This window comes from Crocuta crocuta, unplaced genomic scaffold (genome assembly GCF_008692635.1).
Source record: "Crocuta crocuta isolate KB4526 unplaced genomic scaffold, BGI_CrCroc_1.0 scaffold154, whole genome shotgun sequence".
NCBI lineage: Eukaryota > Metazoa > Chordata > Mammalia > Carnivora > Hyaenidae > Crocuta > Crocuta crocuta.
Window position 1 is genome coordinate 1,529,026 of NW_027530545.1, and position 22,185 is coordinate 1,551,210.

Consider the following 22,185-nt stretch of genomic DNA (forward strand, 5'->3'; position numbering starts at 1 on the left):
AAGTAAAATAACATCAACCTGGGCCTACTCTCCTTATTTGTCAAAATAAGCTTAGTCTATCTGGATCTCAACTCTTACTCATTATCATTTTTTATTAAAAAGCAAATTTATATTTATACTTAATCTCTGTAATCTCCAAAGGATGTATCCCAGAAAACTCTTCAAATAGTTTAGCTTTAAAGATTAATAGCCAGTGTTGGTATAAAATTGTGAAATTGTTCTTTTGAACTTTATAGGAAGCATAATGACATTCTGTCCTATGAAAAACTAAATAACTACAGACAGTGTTCTGGTCTAATGCATGTGTTACAATTTCAATGATCAGAATTCTCTCCATCAGTGAGTGGCACTAACATCCTTGCTTGGCATTTATAGTACATCTTCACACAATGTTCCACAATAGCTATCACATCTTGTTCTCGGTTATGATGATGAATAGCAAAGCATTTTAATTCATACTCCTGATTTTCACTGTTTTTCTACCCATATTAATTTGCATTTGGCTACATTGATCAGCACAGTTTGCATTGATACAAAGCATTCATTTCTGAAGACTTTAAAAATATAAAGAGTCATGGTGACTTTCATTTTTATAACATGCCAATGTGGTATATCAGGCCAACATATTGCAGTTGAGTAGATAATTCAATAAATATAAATGGCTTTCCTAGTTGCTGGATTGAGGCGGTATCAAATATAATGTTCTTAATAAGAATAACCTGGGTGCTTATTAAAAATGTAAATTTCCTGAGCCACAAACAGCAGACATTGTAACACTGTAAATCTATATAAAAGCCCAGAACTCTGTATTTTAATAAGTATACCATAGGGTCCAACAAAGCTGGTCCCAAAACTTTACACTGAAAATTTCTGAGAATGGGTTAATGCCCGAACTGGGAAGTTCCCAGTCATTGGACTATGCCACATCTTACCCAAAACTGCTTTACTCCACAATAATTCTCCTATGCTTATATTTAACAATTAAATAGATTATCTATAAAGTCTGCTGACTTATTTTATTCCTATCAGCCATAGGCAAGATTGTGACAAAAATAGTGTCACCCTCCCAAAACCATTTCACTTCCAGTGATTTTACCCAGACCAACCTCCTACACAGCAACAGAGAAAAGTCCATCCTAACATGCGAGGGTTATATTAATTAAATATTCTATAAAATATAGCAATAGAACTAAAAGAAAATAATATATGTGAAAATACTCTTTGTGAGTATTTTGGGGACTCCAATGCTGAAAAAGGTGGAGTAAGGAAAATGGTGGAGTAACTCCAATCATGAGTTTAAAAAGATCTAGTCCACTATTATGACCAAATATCTCATTTTTCTCAGGACTCAGTTTTAGCACTGAAAGCCCCATGCCTCAGGAATCTTTTAGTCACAGGCCAACCAGTATGGTTGGCCCCCTATTTCATGCTTCAATATTTGGGCTTTAAATTTGTAAAGGACATGAAAAATGCCTACAACGGCCTATCAAAAGAAAATGTTAAAGGCAGGTTTTACTTAGGAATTGCTCATGAAAATTAAGGCCTTATATTAAAAAAAGGTACCATGTCACCCTAAAATTTGAGCTTTAGTTCTGACTCAACAAATTATTGAAAAAGGGTCTCTGAAAAAGAAAACAAAATCACAATTAAGAAGCAATAAATACTTAACAAATATATAATCATAGAAGTTATTACGAGGAGTATACTTTGAGATTTCCAATATATACAGATCCATATGCCCTGGACTTTTAGCTGATAAGGTAGAAAGTCTTGCGAAACGTCAATTACTTTAAAAGGTAACAGTAATTTGGGCAGGAACAGGAAAACCATAGTGTTAAACAAGTCACCCCTTGATTTAAGTCCTGGCTACAAAAGGTATGAAGAACTCAATGATTTAGAGCCTGCAATGAGGACAGATAAATAAAATTTCCAACGGTCAGAAGAGCACTAACTCATTTACAATTCCAACTAGGGGAGTTGCTGGATCACTATTTTCTGACAGATCGCTGAGGAGTCATGATTAATTACAATTAATAAAGCTAAAGAGTGTAGAATCATTCATAGGGGGAAATTATAGGCACATCTCAATTATTAAAAGTTGAACTTCTGCTCCGTGATTTATTCATTAGAAAATGTCGAACTGTTTTTCACTAGTAGGAGAAGAGTCAGCTGTTTTATTGATCTTCCTGCATTTATCTTTTTGTTTCTTTGGGTGCTTCAGTTTCTAAGTAGCCTGCAAAACTTCAGTGGGAAAGATCCTGAGGCCCTTTTTCCCATTCCTGTTTAATCACAACTAACAGCTTTGAAACCAGAGGCCTTTTTCATTATTTTCAACAGTCACATAGTTGCCTGAGCCAGGCAATTTCATGCAGGACCTAATTACCTCTGGTCTGGCCTACTGTAACAGCCTAATAACTGGTCTGTCTCCGGTCTCAGCCCCCATTCAATCCATCCTCCACCTGCAACCAGAGGGACCTTTCAATCATGCAAATATGACCATGGCATTCTAACTGCTTAAAATCTTTCAAGGGATTTATTGCCTGCAGAATTAGGTCCAAACTATGACTCAGTGATAGGTTCATCTCCAGCCAGTTTCCTTTCACCTATTCTATACTCAGACCACACCAAAGTATTTGATTACTCTGACAACATGAAGCCTTACTTGCTGTCCCTCTGGCCAGGGTGCCAAGCTCTCTTTACCCTCCTGATGACCATCTGCTTCCCCTTCCTGTCTCAGCTCATGCTATGTCCTCTGGCGGGGGACGGGTGTCTTCCCAGACCTCCTTAAGAACAAATCCATCAGGGATCACTATTCTAGGCCCCTATTATAGCCTGACACATATCTTTTTGAGTATATAGTGTTAATACACAATGTCACTCAATTTCTTTCTCCCTGTGGATGCGGGCTTCTTCCTTAATCATTTCTATACTGTCTTACACTTAACGTAGATAATCAACAGGTATGTACTGACTGATTTCCTATAAGAAACAATTTATAACTCAGAAAGCAAACTTATAAAAAGAGAGAAACTCTATTAAAAGTCAGTTAAAAATAACAAACAGATCAGAAATCTTTACTTGGATCTACAAAATACAAAACAAATAGCCAGAAAATAAAGTCTTCAATCAATCTTAGAAATTTACAGTTTATCTGGAGATGTAATAAAGTATATAAGTGATGAATGTGAAAAATTATACATGTATATTACATAAAGAAAATACATTTGTAATAATATACAGACTATTAGGGATGTGGTTTCTCATAATAATGTGCTAATTTTGCCAGTAACTTAGGCATAAAAAGAAATGCAGGCAATGAGCACTATTAACTGAGAACTCATAAAATAAAACTAGTAGCCCATAAATACAATAATTTCTAATTCACTAGTAATAAAAAAGAACAAAATTATGGCAAATTGGCAAAAAAAATTATAATATCCATTTTTGGCAAGGGTACGAGGAAATGGGCAACTTCAGACACAACTGTAAATTATTACCAATATTCTGGAAAGCAATCTTGACACACATTAAAAACCAACAGATTTATATACTTCTTTACCCAAGAATCCCATCTACAGGAATTTATACAAAGTTAGGGGTAAAATAATTAAAACTATGGACTATAAAATATTTACATTATTAAAAGGAGATGCCTAAAAGTCCCAGACTAGAAGATGGCACAGATTAGTATACAATAAAGCCATTAAAACTAATGGTGTAGAATTATAATTTGATTTGAAAGGTGTTAATAATATATTATACAATAAAGTTATAACACAGCACATGTAGCATAATAACGATATACCTGAATGCAGACATCTGAAAGGTTAATGACCAATATGATAACAGGAACAGTATAGTGGTTGAAATCAGGAGTAACGTTTTTATTTTGCATATTTGTGGTTTTTAATTGTTCTATAATGAGCATGTGTGTAATAGCCCTTTCGTAGTAAAAACAGTTCTTTGTGATAAATTATTAAAGAAAAATATAGACTAAAAAAACACACAGGCAAGACTGAATAAATATGGTAGTGAAAATGGTATTATAGAAGACATGGGCACCAAGAGTGAGCATCAGTCGGGGCACCTGGGTGGCTCAGTCGGTTAAGCATCCCACTTTGGCTCAGGTCATGATCTCACAGTCTGTGAGTTCGAGCCCTGCATGGGGCTCTGTACTGACAGTTCAGAGCCTAGAACCTGCTTTGAGTTCTGGCTCTACCTCTCTGTCTCCCCCACCCTCCTCAAGCTCTGTCTCTCAAAAATAAACATTAAAAAAAAAAAAAAAACCTGTGAGCATCAGCATATGGACATTTCAGTATGGGTCATTTTCTCAGGAAGAAATACATGCATTTTGAGATGGTAGTCATTGGGGATTTCTGAACACAGATATATCATGAAAGTAGTGTTGTAAGCAAATTTACACTAGTGGGTAATCTTCAGGTACGCAGAGATCCTAAGTCCACTCCTGAGACAACCGCTGTGATTCAGAAGTATTATTATATGGGCTTAAAGAAGAATTGAGAGACATCAGTAAGAGGGAGGGGCAACCAAGCACCCTACTCCTTTGGAGCCTTTTCTGATACCTCTCCCAGGAATGTCCTTCTCCCAGGTATTAGCTCTACTTAAGATACTGTGTTTAGGCTCAAATGTCACCTTCTCATTACACCACCCTGATTTCCCCATGCTCCCAATCCCTCCCGCCTTACTTTATTTTTTCCATAGCACCAATCACTTTCAACATCCTAGATGAAGCACTTCATTTTGCTTTCTGTTTACTACATAAGACTATATATGTGCCCTCAAGACTGGGAAATTTTGTTGCTGTTGTTGTTACCTAATGGGTCCTGTAGGGTCAAAATAGTATTTAGTCTGTAACGGTTGTTCAATAGGAACTTGTGGAGTGAACAATCAGATATAAAAAGGGAAAGAGATAGGGAATCTGAGATAAAACTGCAAACACTAATATTGACAAACTTTCCAAATGAGAATGCTTAACTTGAATATAAAATGGAGACGTGGTATTCAGGTAAGTTGACTCAAGATTAAAAGAGTGGCATCGAGCGGCGCCTGGGTGGCTCAGTCTGTTAAGCCTCCAACTCTTGATTTCATTTCAGGTCATAATTTCACGGTTCATGAGTTATGAGTTCAAGCCCTGCAGTGGCCTCAGAGCCTGCTTGGGATTTTTCTCTCCCTCTCCCCTTGCCCCTCCCCCAAACTGCTCATGTTCACTCGTTCTCTCCCTCTCTCTCAAAATAAATTAATAAATATTAAAAAAAAAACAGTGGCATCCAAGTAAGGAAAATGCACTGGAAATTAACAATAACTATAGGACCATAGTTGGTGAGAGGTTTCATAGCTAAGTACAAAAGGAATAGTGAACTTGTGATTATTTTGTGAATTCATGTAAAAAAAAAAGAAAAGAAAAGGTGAGTATCTAGATTCGGAAAGAAAGGAGGCAATGGCAGAGATTTACACTTACAGGAAAGAGGAGGAGGCAGTGATGTAGGATATAAGGAACAACTGGAAACTACAGATTAGAAAAAGCAGAAAAATAGAGAGAGGGAGAATGTGATGTCTCTGAATCTGGGGAAGAACTAGGAGTATAAAGGGACAAATACTTTTTTGTATTTTTTTCAAATTCCTCAAAATGTGTGAGAGCAGATACAGTCAACGAGATATTAGGTATTAGGTATGTTAAGTATAGGAACTTGAGTCAAGGGTGGTGGGGGACAGAACTAACTATAAAGGAGATGGTTTTAGAGAAGAATAAGGACACTTTTCCCCACAGACACCCAGAAAGAGAAGATGATTATGAGAAAAGGATAAGGAGAGTAAAAAAAATGTATAAAAACTGAAGCATCACATTCTTTTTGATAGAATAGGTGGAGATGACATGCCAAGCAGAGGAGAGGACAGCTGGGATGGGGAGCATGGAAAGAGAGAAAAGGTCTAAAATAGCTCCCACAGGGAGAGAGCCTGGGAGTACAGAAAAGACAATTAAAAAGACTGCCAAATAGCAGCAGAGAGCAGATTGAAGTTTGAAAGCATCCAGTTCTAATGAGCCAAATCTGCAATTCTGTTTGCCTCTAGCAGTGCTCTCTCTCCTGGGAAAAGAAGCAGAGGGAGCAAGAGTGAGAGGTAACACAGGTTTCAGGAACTGGCTGGACTAGCAAAGAAGCAAAGGTTATTAATGAAGAGGCAAATAACATGCTCCTCGTTGGGACTGAAATTCCAACTCATTTGAAGCAAGGACGGCAACAATGCCTGAGCCTAATCACTGAGGGGTACTTCCAAGGAAGCGGGGGAAAATAATTATTGTGAGTTCTTAGCCAAAAGCTAAACTTTCAAGGAAATTAGAAAGATTCTCATTTCTCACCACCACCATCACTGCTGCTGAGACTAGAGGAATGGGAAGAAGCAAAACCTAAATGAGACGAGAAGATTCTTATCAGAGGACTGCTAGGAAGTAAGCAACTTTGTGACTGTGTGTGTGTGTGTGTATGTGTGTGTGTTTGTGTGTGTGTGTGTGCGCGCGCACGCATGCATGCGTGCTGGGGAAGGTGGGCTGGATACCTCTAATACAAAAAAAAAGTGGTAACTGTCTAAAGTTTTATGCATTTTAAAGACATTAGGGTCACTCATTTAAAAAAAAATTTTTTTTAAGCTTATTTATCTTGAGAAAGAGAGGGAGAGAGAATATCAAATAAGCTCCACACTGTCAGTCAGCAGTGTGGATTCAAACTCACAAACTGTGAGATCACGACCTGAGCTAAAATCTAGAGCCGGATGCTCAACCGACTGAGCCACCCAGATGCCCCAGGGTTATTCATTTTTAAGTAAACTACAAGGCAACCTACTAGAAAAAAAGTGTGTTTTGTTTATTACACACACTTTGGGGTTACTAAATTATTCCTCTCTCATGTAAGTTTACGCTTTGCTTTTGAATCAAATCCCAACACTTCCCACTGGTAAGATATACTTATTTGTAGGGCAGAGGTGGCCCCCCCTCCTTCTCGGACCTCTCACTCTACTCCCACATTGTTCACTCTGCTCCCATCACCTCTGCCTTCCTTTAGTGTCTAGAATAGTTCAAGTTGATTCCCAACTTAGGTCTCTTATCTACCATGCTGTTCCCCCAGACAGGCCTAGGAGGCCTTCTTCACAGTCAGGCCTCTGCTTAGGTGTCACCTCAGAGAACTCTTCTCTCAACCTTAAGTGCCCTGAGATGCACCCTTTATCCCATCACCTGGTTTTGTATTGGCTTTTCTTCCTGACACATTTTACCTGGTAGCATATTGCTAATTTTTTCTTGTTTTGCCATCTGCCTCCTCCACTTAGAATATGACCCCCATGAGGAAAGGGATTCTGCCAGTCTTGGCCATCGCCATATGGCCAGCATTTCAAATACTAGCAAACACACAACATACATTCAAGTATTTGGTGAATGAATGAATGACGGGCACTTAGTATTTAATGCTAAATATAATGGAAAGAAACACAGAGTATATGGTTTACGCATCAGACTTTGTACCAAAAAACATGAGAGGTAAAAATTATATTGCTCCTGTCTCAAAACATCCCAAAATACCATATCTATCTTATTCTAAGCAATAAATAATATGAGAAAGTAAACTTGATCATGAATGCAAGGACAGAGGAAGAAACATCCTTGAAGATGAATCTACATACATCTCAGTGAAGATATAAATGATCAAAATGACATAAAAATGTTTATGTTATTTTTATTAGCCTCAGGGAAGTCTGGAAATATAGACAGATTTTACAGAATTTGAACAGTGTGGGATTTAATTAGTTAGGGCATATACACAAACAAATGTCAGATAAATTTTCCACAAAATAACTCTATAAATTATGAGTAATGCTTTTACTGTTTGTCTTGCTATATTAGATCTAGAAACATGCTTAATTAAGAGGTTAAGAGGAAGCAGATCTTAATCTCTTCTCCATAAACGGCAATCTCAAAGTAAGAAATTCAGTCTCAAGTCAGGTTTTCACACATTCTATGGAAAATATTCTCTGCCGGTTCATTGTTACCAAAAAAAAAAAAAAAAAAAAGACAAAAAAAAAAAAAAAAAAAAAANNNNAAACAAACAGAATACAGGAAATGTTAAAATCTGCAGTCTTAGTGAATAATTTAATGTACAAAACTCCTAATGACCTTATGTAGGACATTATTTATTAACAAATTCCTCTGAAATCTGATGAAGACAAATCAGTCAATACACAGGTATATTTTGAAAACAACCCACTCTGGTATTCTCTTAACATGCCCCTGTAGAAGCCAAAACTCAAAAGATTAATCAACAAGGAAACCTCTGATGAATCCAAATGGAGACACGCTCTACAAAACACCTGGCCTATACTCTTCCAGTATATCAAGGGCAAGAACACAAAGTAAGGTTGAAGAAGAATTCCATCTTGAGATTAAGAAGACAAGTAAACAAATGAAGGGCAAAATCCTTAAACTGATGTTGGAGGGAGGTGGGAAGACAGCTAGGCAGGAAATCACTAGAACAGATGAAACTTGAACATGGACTCTGCACTAAATGGTAGCATTCTATCATTGTTAAATTTCCTATCTTTTTGTAAATTGTACTGTGATTTTGTAGAAAAATTTTCTCATTCTTAAGAAACACAAACTAGGGATAAACAGGAAAAAATGGATGGGTGAATGGAATGGATCAATCGATCAATCTATCAACTGACTGGCCTAACGAAAAATTTCAAAGACTGTCAGGTGAAACAGAAACTTCACTCATGTCAGTGATTATTAGAATAACAATAAGTAACTAGTAAACAGACGTGTCAAAGATAGAACCATATGCTATAAAAATCAATAAAAATCACAACATCTGCTGTCTAAGTTCTAAGAATATATTATTACTTCAATAGATGAAACTTTATAAAAATCAAAATTAAAATATAAAGATTTATTGAACTAAATATTTTTGTAAATTTATTTCATTACTTATCAATATACAGTATATTCAAAATATACCAGGACATCGTCTCACTGTTAAGTTAAAAACATAATTGGAGGATTTAATCCACAAAATAGTCCACAGAAATCAAATTCCAGATATAGATTGATAAGTTAAACCTTCACTCACTGACATTAAAAATCTTAAATTTTAAACTGAAGCACTAATAATAATAAGATAATAATATGACAACATGCAGCTTTGGGGTGGTTATTACATCATTCTTACTTTACAGAGAAAGAAAGGAAGCTTATAGAGATTAAGTATCTTGCCTAAAACTGAAACAGTGGTCAGTGAAAGATGTACAAAGATTATAAGGGCCTGCCTTCCCTTGATCCTCGGACAAAACTTTTTACCAGGACGGGAAATTTTTTTCATTACGTAACACTTCCAATCTTTTGTATAAAGCTTGAAGGTGTCCATGTACTGCCTATGTTACTTTCATAATTCCTACAGTTTATACTAAACTATAAACTTAAAATTAGCATTTTAAGATGGAAAATGATATTGGTAGAAAAAAACTCACAGCTAAAATATTTCTTGCTTTTTCATAACTTGTAGAAAGGGTAAAATTCAAGATATACAACATACATGTATCCATACATTTACTATGTGTGTGTGTGTGTGTGTGTGTGTGTGTGTGTGTGTAGATATTATATTGGTCTCAGGCATGTAGCAGGTTCCAAATCAACTGGGCAATACTCAGACCCCAAATAATGTACTCCGATTTCTTGTTTCTCTCTTTTCCAACCTTACTCTTCTCACAATGCAGCAAACTGACTATTTGGGACATACCAACATTAAAGTGAATCTTAAGGAATGACATGCAGGACATAGCTATACTGAAGCAGAAAAAGAAGAACACCCTCTTTTAACATTTTTTTGGTCAAGGTTCAGCTGAGGAAATCTACTGACCCACTTTGAAATGAAAATGCTGCTTTAGCACAGACACACACAGGGAAATTTCCACTGAGGCTGCACATAGTAGCATATCAAAGCCCTACCAATGACACCCGAATCACCATCCCCAAGGCAAGAATACACATGCTGCATTTAGGCGGCTCACTAATTACCTCGAATTTATTTTAACCTTAAATCTTTAAAGAAAAAATATGATTATAGGAAATTCAAGTTTGCAATTAAACCAGAATATTATAATCATTTCTAGGAGTCATCTGTTTCTTTCTTTCTTTCTTTCTTTCTTTTTTTTTTTTGCGGTATTCCTGAGTTATCATTACATACGTAATTATCATAACAGTAATCTTCATTTTCAAAGTGGTATCAACTTAATATTACAAAAGAAATAAGAGAAGTCATTACTTTCATTATCGTGAACTGAGACATTTTGACCAATTCATGACAGATATTGTGCACATAACATAATGTTATTATGGAATAAAGAAACTTGATGACATATCCATGTTTTTACTCACCAGTTGTTTCCACAATGCCTTCTAGGATGACGACAATCTCGAACTGTTCAGTTTGCATGCTTCGCTGGGATAGGTCATAAAAGGGGCTTTTGGCATCGATCACGTGGCAAATTGTGAGGGGGGAAACAAGAAAAAGTTGATCTGCCCCTGTACTAAAACCTACATCCAGTTCAAGTTGGTCAAGGGGAAGGAACTCACCCTCAGGTGTCTGCCGAGACTAGACAAGCACACAGAAAAAGAGAAGAAATCACCACTTGTACTGAAATTTTCAAGGCAGCCCAACAGTAATTTACATCATTGCCAACATTCTGCACTATCAATCATCTGCAACAAAATCCAAACAAATCATTATGCAGCTATGTTCTAGCAAACGGGCCGAAATCCCACATAGCTCATGGGGAACATACATGCATTATTTATAATATACGACTTACTATAATTACCATTCCCTAACTCATGAGCTTTGGAGAAATGCCTGCGCCAACAATGGCTGTTAGCACAAACTGTGGAACTCAGTGTACATTGTACATGGCTACTGCTTGACATAAATCACTCCAGGATAACTCACTGCATGCCAGATTTGTTTTCCTCACAAAGCAAATAAGTAAGCAATTCTTCAGGAGTTTGTTAAAGCTGAAAAAGGCTGATCATAATTTAAGAGGAGATTTATTGCATCATTACAAGGCCAAACAACAATTTTTCTAGGGCTTTTGAAAGGTAAGAGATATAAACTTTAATATAAAAGTGAAGATGTTATCATATTATGTACACAGCAGCTCACAGAATATAAAGAAAAGGCATATGCTGTTAGCCGATGGCTTTCTAACTCCTAATGGTAAACTGCATTCAAGTGTTTGGCTCTATATTTTATGAATTTTAAAACTCAGTGTAAAAATTGTGCCAAACTGAAGTTTTCTAATCAAAATGCAATTAAATATCTATACTGGGTAAACTCACAGTTTACCAAAACTTTCACAAGATGGTGGCCTTCAGTACCAGTAGAAATCATCATAAAACTTAAATTGCATACATGATAAAATTCTGAAAGGTTAATTAATATGGACTACTAACAATTAGCAAACCATGAAAGTAAACTTCTTTCTGTTCTATTCATTCTCACCTTATTTTCCATATCTGTTCCTTATAAGGATAATGTATAATCGAACATGTGTTTAATTTAAATGATGATGCCAGTAAAACAGGGTTAAACAGTTGTATACAGAAGAATGTGAGGGAAATGGGGCTTGGAAGACTCCAATATATTTAACAGACTCTGCCAAGCTAATTTAACAAACAAAACAGAATCTGTAACACTGGTCTGTCCACTGAAGTGGCAATTTAAAGACAAAATCCTCACTTTCAGGATTTCAAGAAACACAATGGCTTTTTATGTAGAATAAATGAGTCTGAAAACACTGAAAAATATGGTTTAGTAAGATGTCCTCTGTGGCAAAATGGAACCAAGCTAGTGGCAGACTGTTAGGGCAGCAATTGCTGCTAAGTCTGAATAGCAAAATCAGTCAATTAGGCAGGCTACTTTGTATTTAGTGATACTCAGGAATTTTGCTTGTGTAGAAAAAAGTCAATGAAAATATTGAGGTATGACTTGTGAACAGTTGAGAAAAAGAAGAAGAAGAAGGGGGGGAGGAGGAGGAGGAGGAAGAGGGGCAGGGGGAGGTAGTGGGGAAGGAGGAGGAGGAAGAAGAAGACACAGACGGGTAAGGGGATCAGAAGGAGGGGAAGGGGAGAGGGAGAAGGAGGAGGAAGAGAAGAAATAACAACAACAACAGTAATGATTCTGACAAGAAAAAAATCCAGGGAAAAACCTGCTAGTCCAAATATAAAAAGAGTAGCTCTATACAACCAATGTTGGAGAAAACAAGACATTTTTAAGCTAGTAGAAGTTACTTATACTTCTAAATTCATTCTCAAATCAGTAAAACACGATGAGCATCCTTCCAACCATAGAATTGCATAACAAGTATTCATTAAAATTACAAAACAAAAGCCAAAAACAAAACAAAAACAAATAAAAACAAAAACCCTGTGTCATTATTCTCTCACCTAGTAAGAAACAGGTGCTATATGAACACAAGGTGGTATTCAGGTGTTTAGAATTAGTGAACAGAATTTGGGTCGTTTCACTAACTATTCTAAGCTCTGCTTTTTTTGTACTAAATGAAAATGTTCCCCAAAATAATCCGTTAAAAACTCAATTCTCCATTTATTTTAAAATAATTCTCCCCCCTAAAGATGTCATTTTCTAATTCTTAGGTATATAAATCAAAACTAAAATTAATCTTCCTTTTTTATATATTTGTTATTTATACCTGTGCCACATTCTAAAAGGCTATAATTACTAACTTTTATGTTCTCTGATCACTCAACACAAACCATAAAGGGATGCAGCCTAAAAAAAGCTTTCAGGAGAATGCCAACCTAGAATAAGATATATTCCATTTTTAGCAAATCAGTTAATTCACATATAGGTAATTTAGACTGAAATACGTAGGAGTCTATTCCATTCAGACCCATAAATGTTCTGATTTAAAAAATTTGTTCTGTATATTCAAAATTATACCTATGTATAATTATGCCTATGTTCTCTCTCCCCAAAATGTTTTATATGCTATCCAAGTCATAGAAGAAACAAAGTTGACACTATACCTATTATGTGACAGTATGTGGAAAGTAGCACTTCCATTACTTTGAAGGATGGTTTCCATGCTTATATATTTTTCAGATAAAATTCCCTGTATATTCATTGAAAATTATTTTCCAGTGGATGCCGTATAATTTAATTTTTCTTTAAATGACTCTGAGACACGATAGGTATCCACAACTTTATCTTTTAGGTCTTCTTCCTTCATGTTAGGCCAACAAATATTTCAACTATAAATATGCTCACCTCCTCGATTTTTGTTCACTTCTCTAACCCTATGATACACTGGGAAGCCTATCAATCACTGTGAACTAAATAGAAAGATGATCTATTTAGAGGAGGGAGGGATGTGGTTTGAGTGTGGCAGGTGCTGGAAGTATTGAGATTGAATTCTGAGCTCCTGGCTAGAGCAAGGTTATCCCATCAGTGCTCAGCCAAATACTTACAATGTTCCAGAAACCTACATATGCTTACCAAATACATTTTCAGAAGCATACACATTTTACTATAGGCTTACAAGGAATTCTAATCTAGGCTCTTCTAATTCTGGTGCAATTCGAGATTTTTCTGGAGCAAAGGGGGGGAACCCTATGTTAGTTCTAAGTCTCTCAACTTGTATAAATGGAGAAAACTTTTGTTCAAGGAACTGACATACACATGTAAGTGAAAAGGAAAGACAGAAAGAAGGGGAGCTATGTATGTGCCTTCATAAAATTAAAGTATGATCTCTACCTTGAATACATGATAAATCAGTAGCACTGATATTCCATCAGTTTCAAGTTTTCTTATTTAGCTACCAATTACCATATTTCACCCAGGAATTTTTATAACAGGCAGAAAAACTGTAGATAAAAATCAAGCTAACCTTTCTTTATTATGTCATCTTAAGAATTTTGAGAAGAAATCCTACATTAATAGAGTGGTTTGCTGATGGTCCACATTATTTCCCTTAGCTCTATAAACTTCCTAATCCTAAAGGGAATACAGAACCATGATAATTTTCTAGATAAAAATGTATAAATAAATGCAGTCAGGATCAATAATAATTAAAGATAATTGCTATAGACTAACATTGATGTTAGTAAATTGTTAAAATTTCTAAAAATCTGTTAACTAAGGTTAATTTACTTTGATGAAGTAATCATTTAGAAGCATAAAAGGATTAAATGAATAAGAAAGTGACAAAAAGGTACCAAAAAAACAGTTCATTGAAAATTTGTAATTCTCAAAAATTTAGAACTCGATTTAAAAACACTAGGACCTGAGGATGACTTCCATAAAACTTTTCTTTTCAATTGCATGGAATTTGGGGAAGAAAATAAGGACCTTTCTTCCATTTTAAAACCGTTCTGGTTGATTATATTACAACAAATTCTGAGGGTTAAGAAAAAAATCAAAGAAATCTAAGGTTTAAAGTTTATTTAAATTTACTCTACCAAAATTATAAGTAGAATATATGCAGCAAGAATTTCTAAGTTATTCTTCATTATAAAAATATTGCTATTTAAAAGTAGTATTTTTATGACATACATGTTAATTATGTAGAAAATGACTTTAAACTTCCTTAAAGTCTAAAAGAGACCTACAAGATAGTCAACTACAAATTCTGACTAAAGGTGGAAAAATATTCAAAAGTCACAGATGCCTGAAAGGGACTATCAATGTCATAGACTTTATAGACAAACAGTTTTCATATTACAGATGAAAGACTGTTGAGTACATGTCCAAAGACACACACACACACACACACACACACACACACACACACACACAGCTCTGGTATGTACATTTAGAACTGCCCAGTCAGACCCAAATTTGGCCATCCTCCTTCTGTGAGATTTGCAAGCAGTTGTCCACATTCATTCAACAGGAACACACTGCACCAATACAATCAATCTCTTTGCAGCCTTTCTCTCATGTCTCTAACCCATAACAGTGTTCTAATTATAACCACTGTACTCTTTCCTAGCTCGGAGGGAGGCTAGGGGAATTTTGAAAAGAACATTTAATCACTACCATTTGATTCATGAGATGTTCCTCTATCGTATTCTAAGGCTTGTCCAGGGCCCCACTACCTCCCACAAGTCTCCAGTGCAAAAGGGCACTGAGGGACGGCCAGTGGTTAGGAAAGGAAAAGACAGAGAAAGAGGCCAACATAGAGAGAGCAAGCCCTTCTGGCCTCCCACTTCCTGCCATTTTATCTGTAATTTCATTTTTCATTTCTCCTCTTAAACATGGAGTGTGTATGTGTGTGTGTGTGTGTGTGTGTGTGTTGAATATATGCTGAAAACACAAAGAACATGAAATGAGGTCGGAGTGCTATCTGCAAGCTAAAATTAGGAAATAAGCCAAAAGCAGGTACAAGAAGAAGGAACGAAAATGTCCTATGACTCGCAGCAGTTCTGGCAATGGTTTTGGGACTCAGATCAAAATTCAAGTCCAGAAGAGGAGAGTGTGGACCTAGAATTTTATTTGGACTGTCTATAATTAAACTGTACATTTCTTCTGACTCCATAAGCTTGAACTCCCATCAATACTTGGGTAGAAAAATATGACCAACACCAAGTTTAAAATAATAATTTTTAATGCTGAGATAATCATCCCATAAATATGTTTATTTTAATGACAAGAAAGTACCCTATAGAATGGAATGGAATTTATCTTGTAATGAATTATATGAGGCTTTTATACTATTCAAATGAAAGAACAGCTTTATAAATCCTTGAGGGCCTTTTGTGGAATTTATAATAACCGTGGACAGAATTTGTAACCCTATGTGCATATTTCCCCTCCTACTCACCAAACACCCTCAAATCCACCAAATGCCTTTTCCTACTTCTCTTTATCATTTGTTCTTACCTACTGCTGTTTATTTGTGGGTCTTTATGTCCCTTATTTCTTTCTGTTCACACTGTATTCCCCTGAGCACAAGCCACTCTGTACTTTTCAGGAATCATATTAAAAATAAAGCAAAACAAAGAAAACAAAACAACATATCACTACTATTTTTTAAAAGAATGAGAATTCTACTTAAAAAAGTTCTGTACCTATTGGAGAATTACTGTACTTGTGTCGAATAAAGCAAAGCTAGGCTAAGTAGGAACTGTGCTTTCTTTTTAAAGACATAATGAATCCATCTAAAGAAAAATCACCAACCATTATAGGATCTAGCCCCTAGAGTTCTCGGGAACTCAGTCTTAAACTTTTTTAATATTTTTACTGATAATTTGTATGATATTCAGAAGAACAAGTGTTTATTAGGTATTCATTTGTGGATTTAATTTTTTAAAAGGAAGTGACTATCTCAAGATCAAAACAAAATTGGCTAAGACCAATTGGTAGAGTCAGTCATACAAAATAAAGTCACCTAGAGTCAAATACATAACTACATTTCAGTGCAAGGTATGAAATGAAGACAAGCTAATAAATATATGAAAAAAAAACAAAACAGGAATCACATGGTCCAGAAATCATTGTGGTTAAAAGATTAACACAAGGTTAGGGTAGGTGAAGAGGATGAACAACTTATTGGTTTTAAAAACAACAATCGATTTTGTTTTTTATTGCATCTGCACTTGCTCACGTTCATATGGGGAAACCAGATAGCACCCAAATTGAGTATCCGCATAAATAGAAAAATTTTAAAGGTAAATACAAAAAGAATATATACAATACATCAGAAGGTGATGACACACCAGTACCTTTCAATAAGTGAAAGTTAAGGGTTGCATAGCTGCTTTTCTAGGAAAGAAAGGTAACTATATGCAATGAATACCAATATGAAGAAATACAATTATGCTGCCATGAGAAAAATGTATCCTTATTTCTACATTTCAAAATATGTGTCCAACAATAATTGCTTTTAAATTTACTTTATGTAAATATAGTTTGACTGGGTGCCTATAATAAATACATAATGGCTTCTGGATAATAAGTTTGTAAACTTTTGAATAATGTATCAAGAAATATTATTTAAATTTTCCCTAACAAGATGTATATCAAGGACAGTTAAGCATTAGTGTTAGATGTATAGAAAGGTGTAAGTGAGATTTCCAAATGCTTTAAATCCAATAGTAAATTACAGGGTCCAGAGTTTGAGCCATCAGCCTCAAGTCTCAGGCATTTTTATTAAAACTTTCAACTGGATGATAAATTAGCTTAACATGAGCAGGCTACTCATTAGTTCCTATAGTCTAGGTTTTTTTTTTTTAAGAAGATAACTAAAATAAATTAAAAATTCAAAAAAAGGAAAAAAATAAAACAAAACTTTAATATGGGGATGAGAAGAGGAAATGAGAAAGAACATTCATATTAAAAGAACTTTCTGTGGCTATATTTATAAAAATGTATATATTTTAAAGAATAACTTCCAATTATACCCTTTAATTTTTATTTAATCTGGCTTCTTTTTTTTTTATTTCTGAGCAGAAAAAAGACCAACCACTCCAGGCATAAAGTTGGAAGATCTATATTTGAGTATCAAAATAAATTTCAGATTTGTATGGTTGAAGACGGGAAGAGTTGAAATAAAATTTGCTTTCACATAGCGGTGTGTGGTTGGGTCAATAGGTAGAGCATGTGACTCTTGATCTCAGGGTCCTGAATTCTAGCCTCACATTGGGGGTAGAGATTACTTAAAAAATTGTTTTACTATAAGACAGAGAAGTTTTATAGAAAAACTTTAATCAAAACTTAGAAAATTCAAAAGAAGTATGCATGGAGAATTCATAGTAACAAAGATAAGATAGACATATCCATGTTCTTACTGACTTCCCAAGAACAGAAATTACTTTATAACTATTAAATAATACTAATACTGTTAAATAAGTTGTTATTCAAACAATAAGAAAACAACAGAAAAAAATATAAATGAAATTAAATTAGATAATAGGAAGAACATTGACTATAATTATCATTGACGATTATGGTTTTTTGCTGCCTTAAAATTCCAAGTGTTTCTCTACATTAAAAATAAATAACTCTTATATTTAAAATGTCAAGCAAAGGTTAAAAGAGGAAACTAAATATGTGTAATAATGTTTAACAAGAAGACTGCAAAAGACTGGTATCAAAGCATTCTACTTGAGGATTATGGTACAGCTCCCCTTTCAAAATATAGTTACTGTCTTAGGTCACTTCATCTCAGTCCCTACGAGAAAATGAGAGTAACTTGTTAAGGGCAAATCTCCCCTCTAATTTTGTTGAATGTTATTAGTTCCCTAATAAAACAGGACTCCTTTTTAATGAAGTCTAAGGAACTGACAAGAAATATGAGAATTCATTTCAATTACCATGGCTACAGGAAAAATCAACTCAAACAAACTTCACTAATTGGCTGGCTGAAGAGCTGACCAACCCGCCTCACAGAAAGCAGGATATTTCACCATAATTTTGTTTAAATATAAATTGACACCACATGTCAATTATTTTTTACTTCTAGCACTGATACCTTTTAACAAATCATCAGAATTTTTAAAAGAATATTAGGTATATTAATTTAAATAAACTTTGTTTAATCACCTTGTGTTAATATAGCACCCTGCTCCAAATTTGCCAATGCTATATATACACTTAAAAAATTTTTTTTTTAATCAGGACACTACTTATGGTATATGCGGTACACGGCCTTTGCATAAAAATCATTATCAGTGTCCTGAACCACTGTTAGACTGGATACAACACATTCATTGTACCTTTGTAAAAACAACACACACACACACACACACAGATGCACCACGCACACAAAATGACAAAAAAACTGGTACGTAGATTAATTCTAATTATTCTGGCTTTCATAAGACAAAATGTCATAAAGCCTAGAAACAAATGTGTTGCCTCCAAAGAGTCTGTTTTAATAAATGACTTTATATATTTGAAAAACTAAAGAACATCAATAAGTGACCTTTAAAGCCTAATATTAAATTTCCAATATCCAATTAACATGGTAAACTATTCTTCAGTAAGAATCTAGAAATGTCACATAAACATGAATTCTTTGACAGAGAAGTTTGCACTATATTAACGAGGTGTTCCTATCTTCCAGGTAGGCCTAACATAAAGAGAGAAATTATATATCTTGATCTATTCATACAAACGGGCACATGCAAGTAACACCACAATAAACATGTCTACAAACACAAATGCTTGGCCTAATCCAAACAACTCACTTAATACAACATGCTAAGTTATAGAAAAAAAATCAGTATGCAGATCTTTGAAGTTAAATACAAAGAACATGATTTCAAATTATTGATTCAGTTATCTTAACGAACATGCAGATCAAAACCAAGTTGAAAATGTGCCACTGACCTTTGCAAATGCTACTATTTGTTACTGTCCATAGCATAGTAAATATGTGTAATGATGTGGAGTGACTGCACAACTGAGCTATGTTAACTCAGTTAACATGTTGCTCACTTTACTGAGCAACATGATGAAAAGTAACTCGGGTTAAGATCTTATAAACAAATAATGAAAATGACACAAGAGCCAAACTTTTTAAAAGCACTTTTAACTACAATGTAAGTGGAGGCTTACACTTTCAGGGTGGAATTGAACTTTCAAAGGCAAAATTTCAACTTAAATATTTATCAGATTTCATTTTATTAATGCTAAGTTCTGAATCTGGCCATGATTCTCTATGCANTAACACTTTACTGAGCAACATGATGAAAAGTAACTCGGGTTAAGATCTTATAAACAAATAATGAAAATGACACAAGAGCCAAACTTTTTAAAAGCACTTTTAACTACAATGTAAGTGGAGGCTTACACTTTCAGGGTGGAATTGAACTTTCAAAGGCAAAATTTCAACTTAAATATTTATCAGATTTCATTTTATTAATGCTAAGTTCTGAATCTGGCCATGATTCTCTATGCAATCTTAGACAACTTTTATAAAGATTTTATTTGAAGTCATCTTTTTCAATTTATGAACATTTGAAAACTACCTAAGGCAGATACCTGAAAAAGTGGAACTGAAAAAAAAAGTTGAATTAAATGACACACGGAGAGAGAACTGAGCTTTTTATTCCTCAGTCCCAGACTCTAACTGGGTGACTGATTAGGGTGGGCTTCTCTTGTTTGTACTGGTGCCCTCTAAGGACTAGATGGACCTTGCTTTAATAAACACTCCATGTGCAATCTCTTCTAGCATTTACACTACTAATGGTAAGAAGCAATCTTCTTTAATGGATGCTGAAAAGCTCCAAGTGAAATCTGTAATTGACAAAGGCTTCACAGAAACTGGCAATTAAGAATAAAATTAACAAGAGGCTCGACAGGATAAGCACTCAAGCTTTCACAGAATACTTCTCTAGGAAAATATTTAGTAAAAGTAAAAATATGAAAGAACCAAGTGTTGTTTCTTCCACATTATTAACTGCTTCTCAGGTCACTGTGCGTGTTAAAAAGATGACCACAGAGTTAATGTTAGGGAGTCGAAAAGAAATAATCCACCTGCTAACACTCTTAGGAGGAAAAAGAAGAAAAGAGTAAAGAAAAGCCCTAAGTGAAAGTTAAGGGAAGTTCAGCACCGATTTCTTCAGAATAAAAGCTGCTCTGTTTTAGTACCTCAAGATCAGTGGAGTAGTGTATTGACAACATCAAAAACTCTTTAAAGGAGAACAAGGCACTCTACCTCAAGGCTCCAGGAGCCAACACCACTCCATAAGTGTTCCTAATCCAGAAAGTGATACAAGCACATCCGAATTATAAATATAAATAAAAGCGGGAGAGTGAATGGAAAGGAAAGAGAAGTCAGATGTGCTCTCATGGCCCAATCCTCCCCCTCCCGCCCCCCGCGTGCCCTCAGGGAGGTTTACCTGTGTGACAGGTTAGACTAAAAGCCTGGGGATCCTTGTCAGGTGAGCTAATTTCCGCCTTGGGGGGTTGGCGGGAGCCGGTGGGGAAGGGGCGGGTAACACTTACTTTCAGCAGCTTACAGCGGATCTGCGCGGAGACCATGTGGCTGTTGCGCAGGTTGCCCACCCGGAACATGAGCGTGAGTTTTCCGTCCCTCATGGAGATCACCGCGTGCTCGCTAAACATCAGGGTCTCCGCGCGCTTCTTGGGCTGGGACATCTTGATGAACATGCAGCCGATGAGGAAGGCGTCCACGATGGAGCCGAGGATGGACTGGAAGAGGAAGAGGATGATGCCCTCGGGGCACTTGTCGGTGATGTAGCGGTAGCCATAGCCGATGGTGGCCTCGGTCTCGATGAAGAAGAGGAAGGCGGAGGGGAAGTTGTAGACATTGGCCACGCAGGGCGTGTAGTTGCCAACGTGGGCTTTGTTCAGGTCGCCCCGAGTGTAGGCGATCACCCACCACATGGACGCCATGAAGAGCCAGGCCACGGTGTAGGTGAGGATGAAGATGAAGAGGTTCCAGCGCCACTTGAGGTCCACCAGGGTGGTGAAGAGGTCCGAGAGGTAGCGGCTCGTCTCGCTGCCCAGGTTGCCGTGCTGCACATTGCACCGGCCGTTCTTGTCCACGAACCGCTGCCGCTTCTTCTTGGGCACAAGCTGCTGCTGCGGCCCCTGGCCCGGCCCCTGGGGCTGCAAGCCCGACCCGCTGGACGAGGTGGTCACTACCTGGTAATCGTCCCCAAATTTCCTTCGGAGTGCAGACATAATACGGAGGGGCGAACGCGAAGCGAAGGCGCAGGGGCCGAGCGCTGCAAACCAGCACCAATGAGGAGGTGGGGGCGGGGGAGACAGGGGGGACAAAAGCGAGCGCGCCCGGGGTGGGGGGCGCACCCGGCAGGTAGCGGCGCTCTCCGCCCCCCTGCGGACTCCTCTCCTCCCCTGGGACAGAGGCTTTCTCTCCGAGCTGAGTCTTAAAACAACAAAGTGTTCTCGCGCACTCAAGGCAGGGGGGATGCGAGGACCAGGAACCCGAGCGCAATTTTGCCTCCAAGGTTTTCGAGGCTTCTCTTTTCTTCCCCCACCATCGGCATCCCGGGCCACCTCTTGCCTTGCCACGGCCCTCTTGACTATGCTGCAGCACTCCCAAACTGACTTTTAAAATTAACGAGTTGACAGGCGAGTCCCACCCCACCTGCCAACTCTCCAGGCTGCCGAAACTGAG

The 22,185-nt window shown here is 36.5% G+C and overlaps 1 protein-coding gene across 1 annotated transcript in view; it reads right to left on the reverse strand.

Annotated features, from left to right (window-relative positions):
- Nucleotides 1–21,728, reverse strand: part of KCNJ3 (potassium inwardly rectifying channel subfamily J member 3) — a 149,589-nt gene extending 127,861 nt beyond the window's left edge. The window contains exons 1-2 of the mRNA XM_077767825.1: nucleotides 21,027–21,728; nucleotides 10,436–10,652 (exon numbers count right to left, since the gene is read on the reverse strand). Coding sequence (XP_077623951.1) covers nucleotides 10,436–10,652; nucleotides 21,027–21,728 — 919 coding nt within the window. The remainder of the gene's footprint in view (nucleotides 1–10,435; nucleotides 10,653–21,026) is intronic.
- Nucleotides 21,729–22,185: the final 457 nt, after the last annotated feature.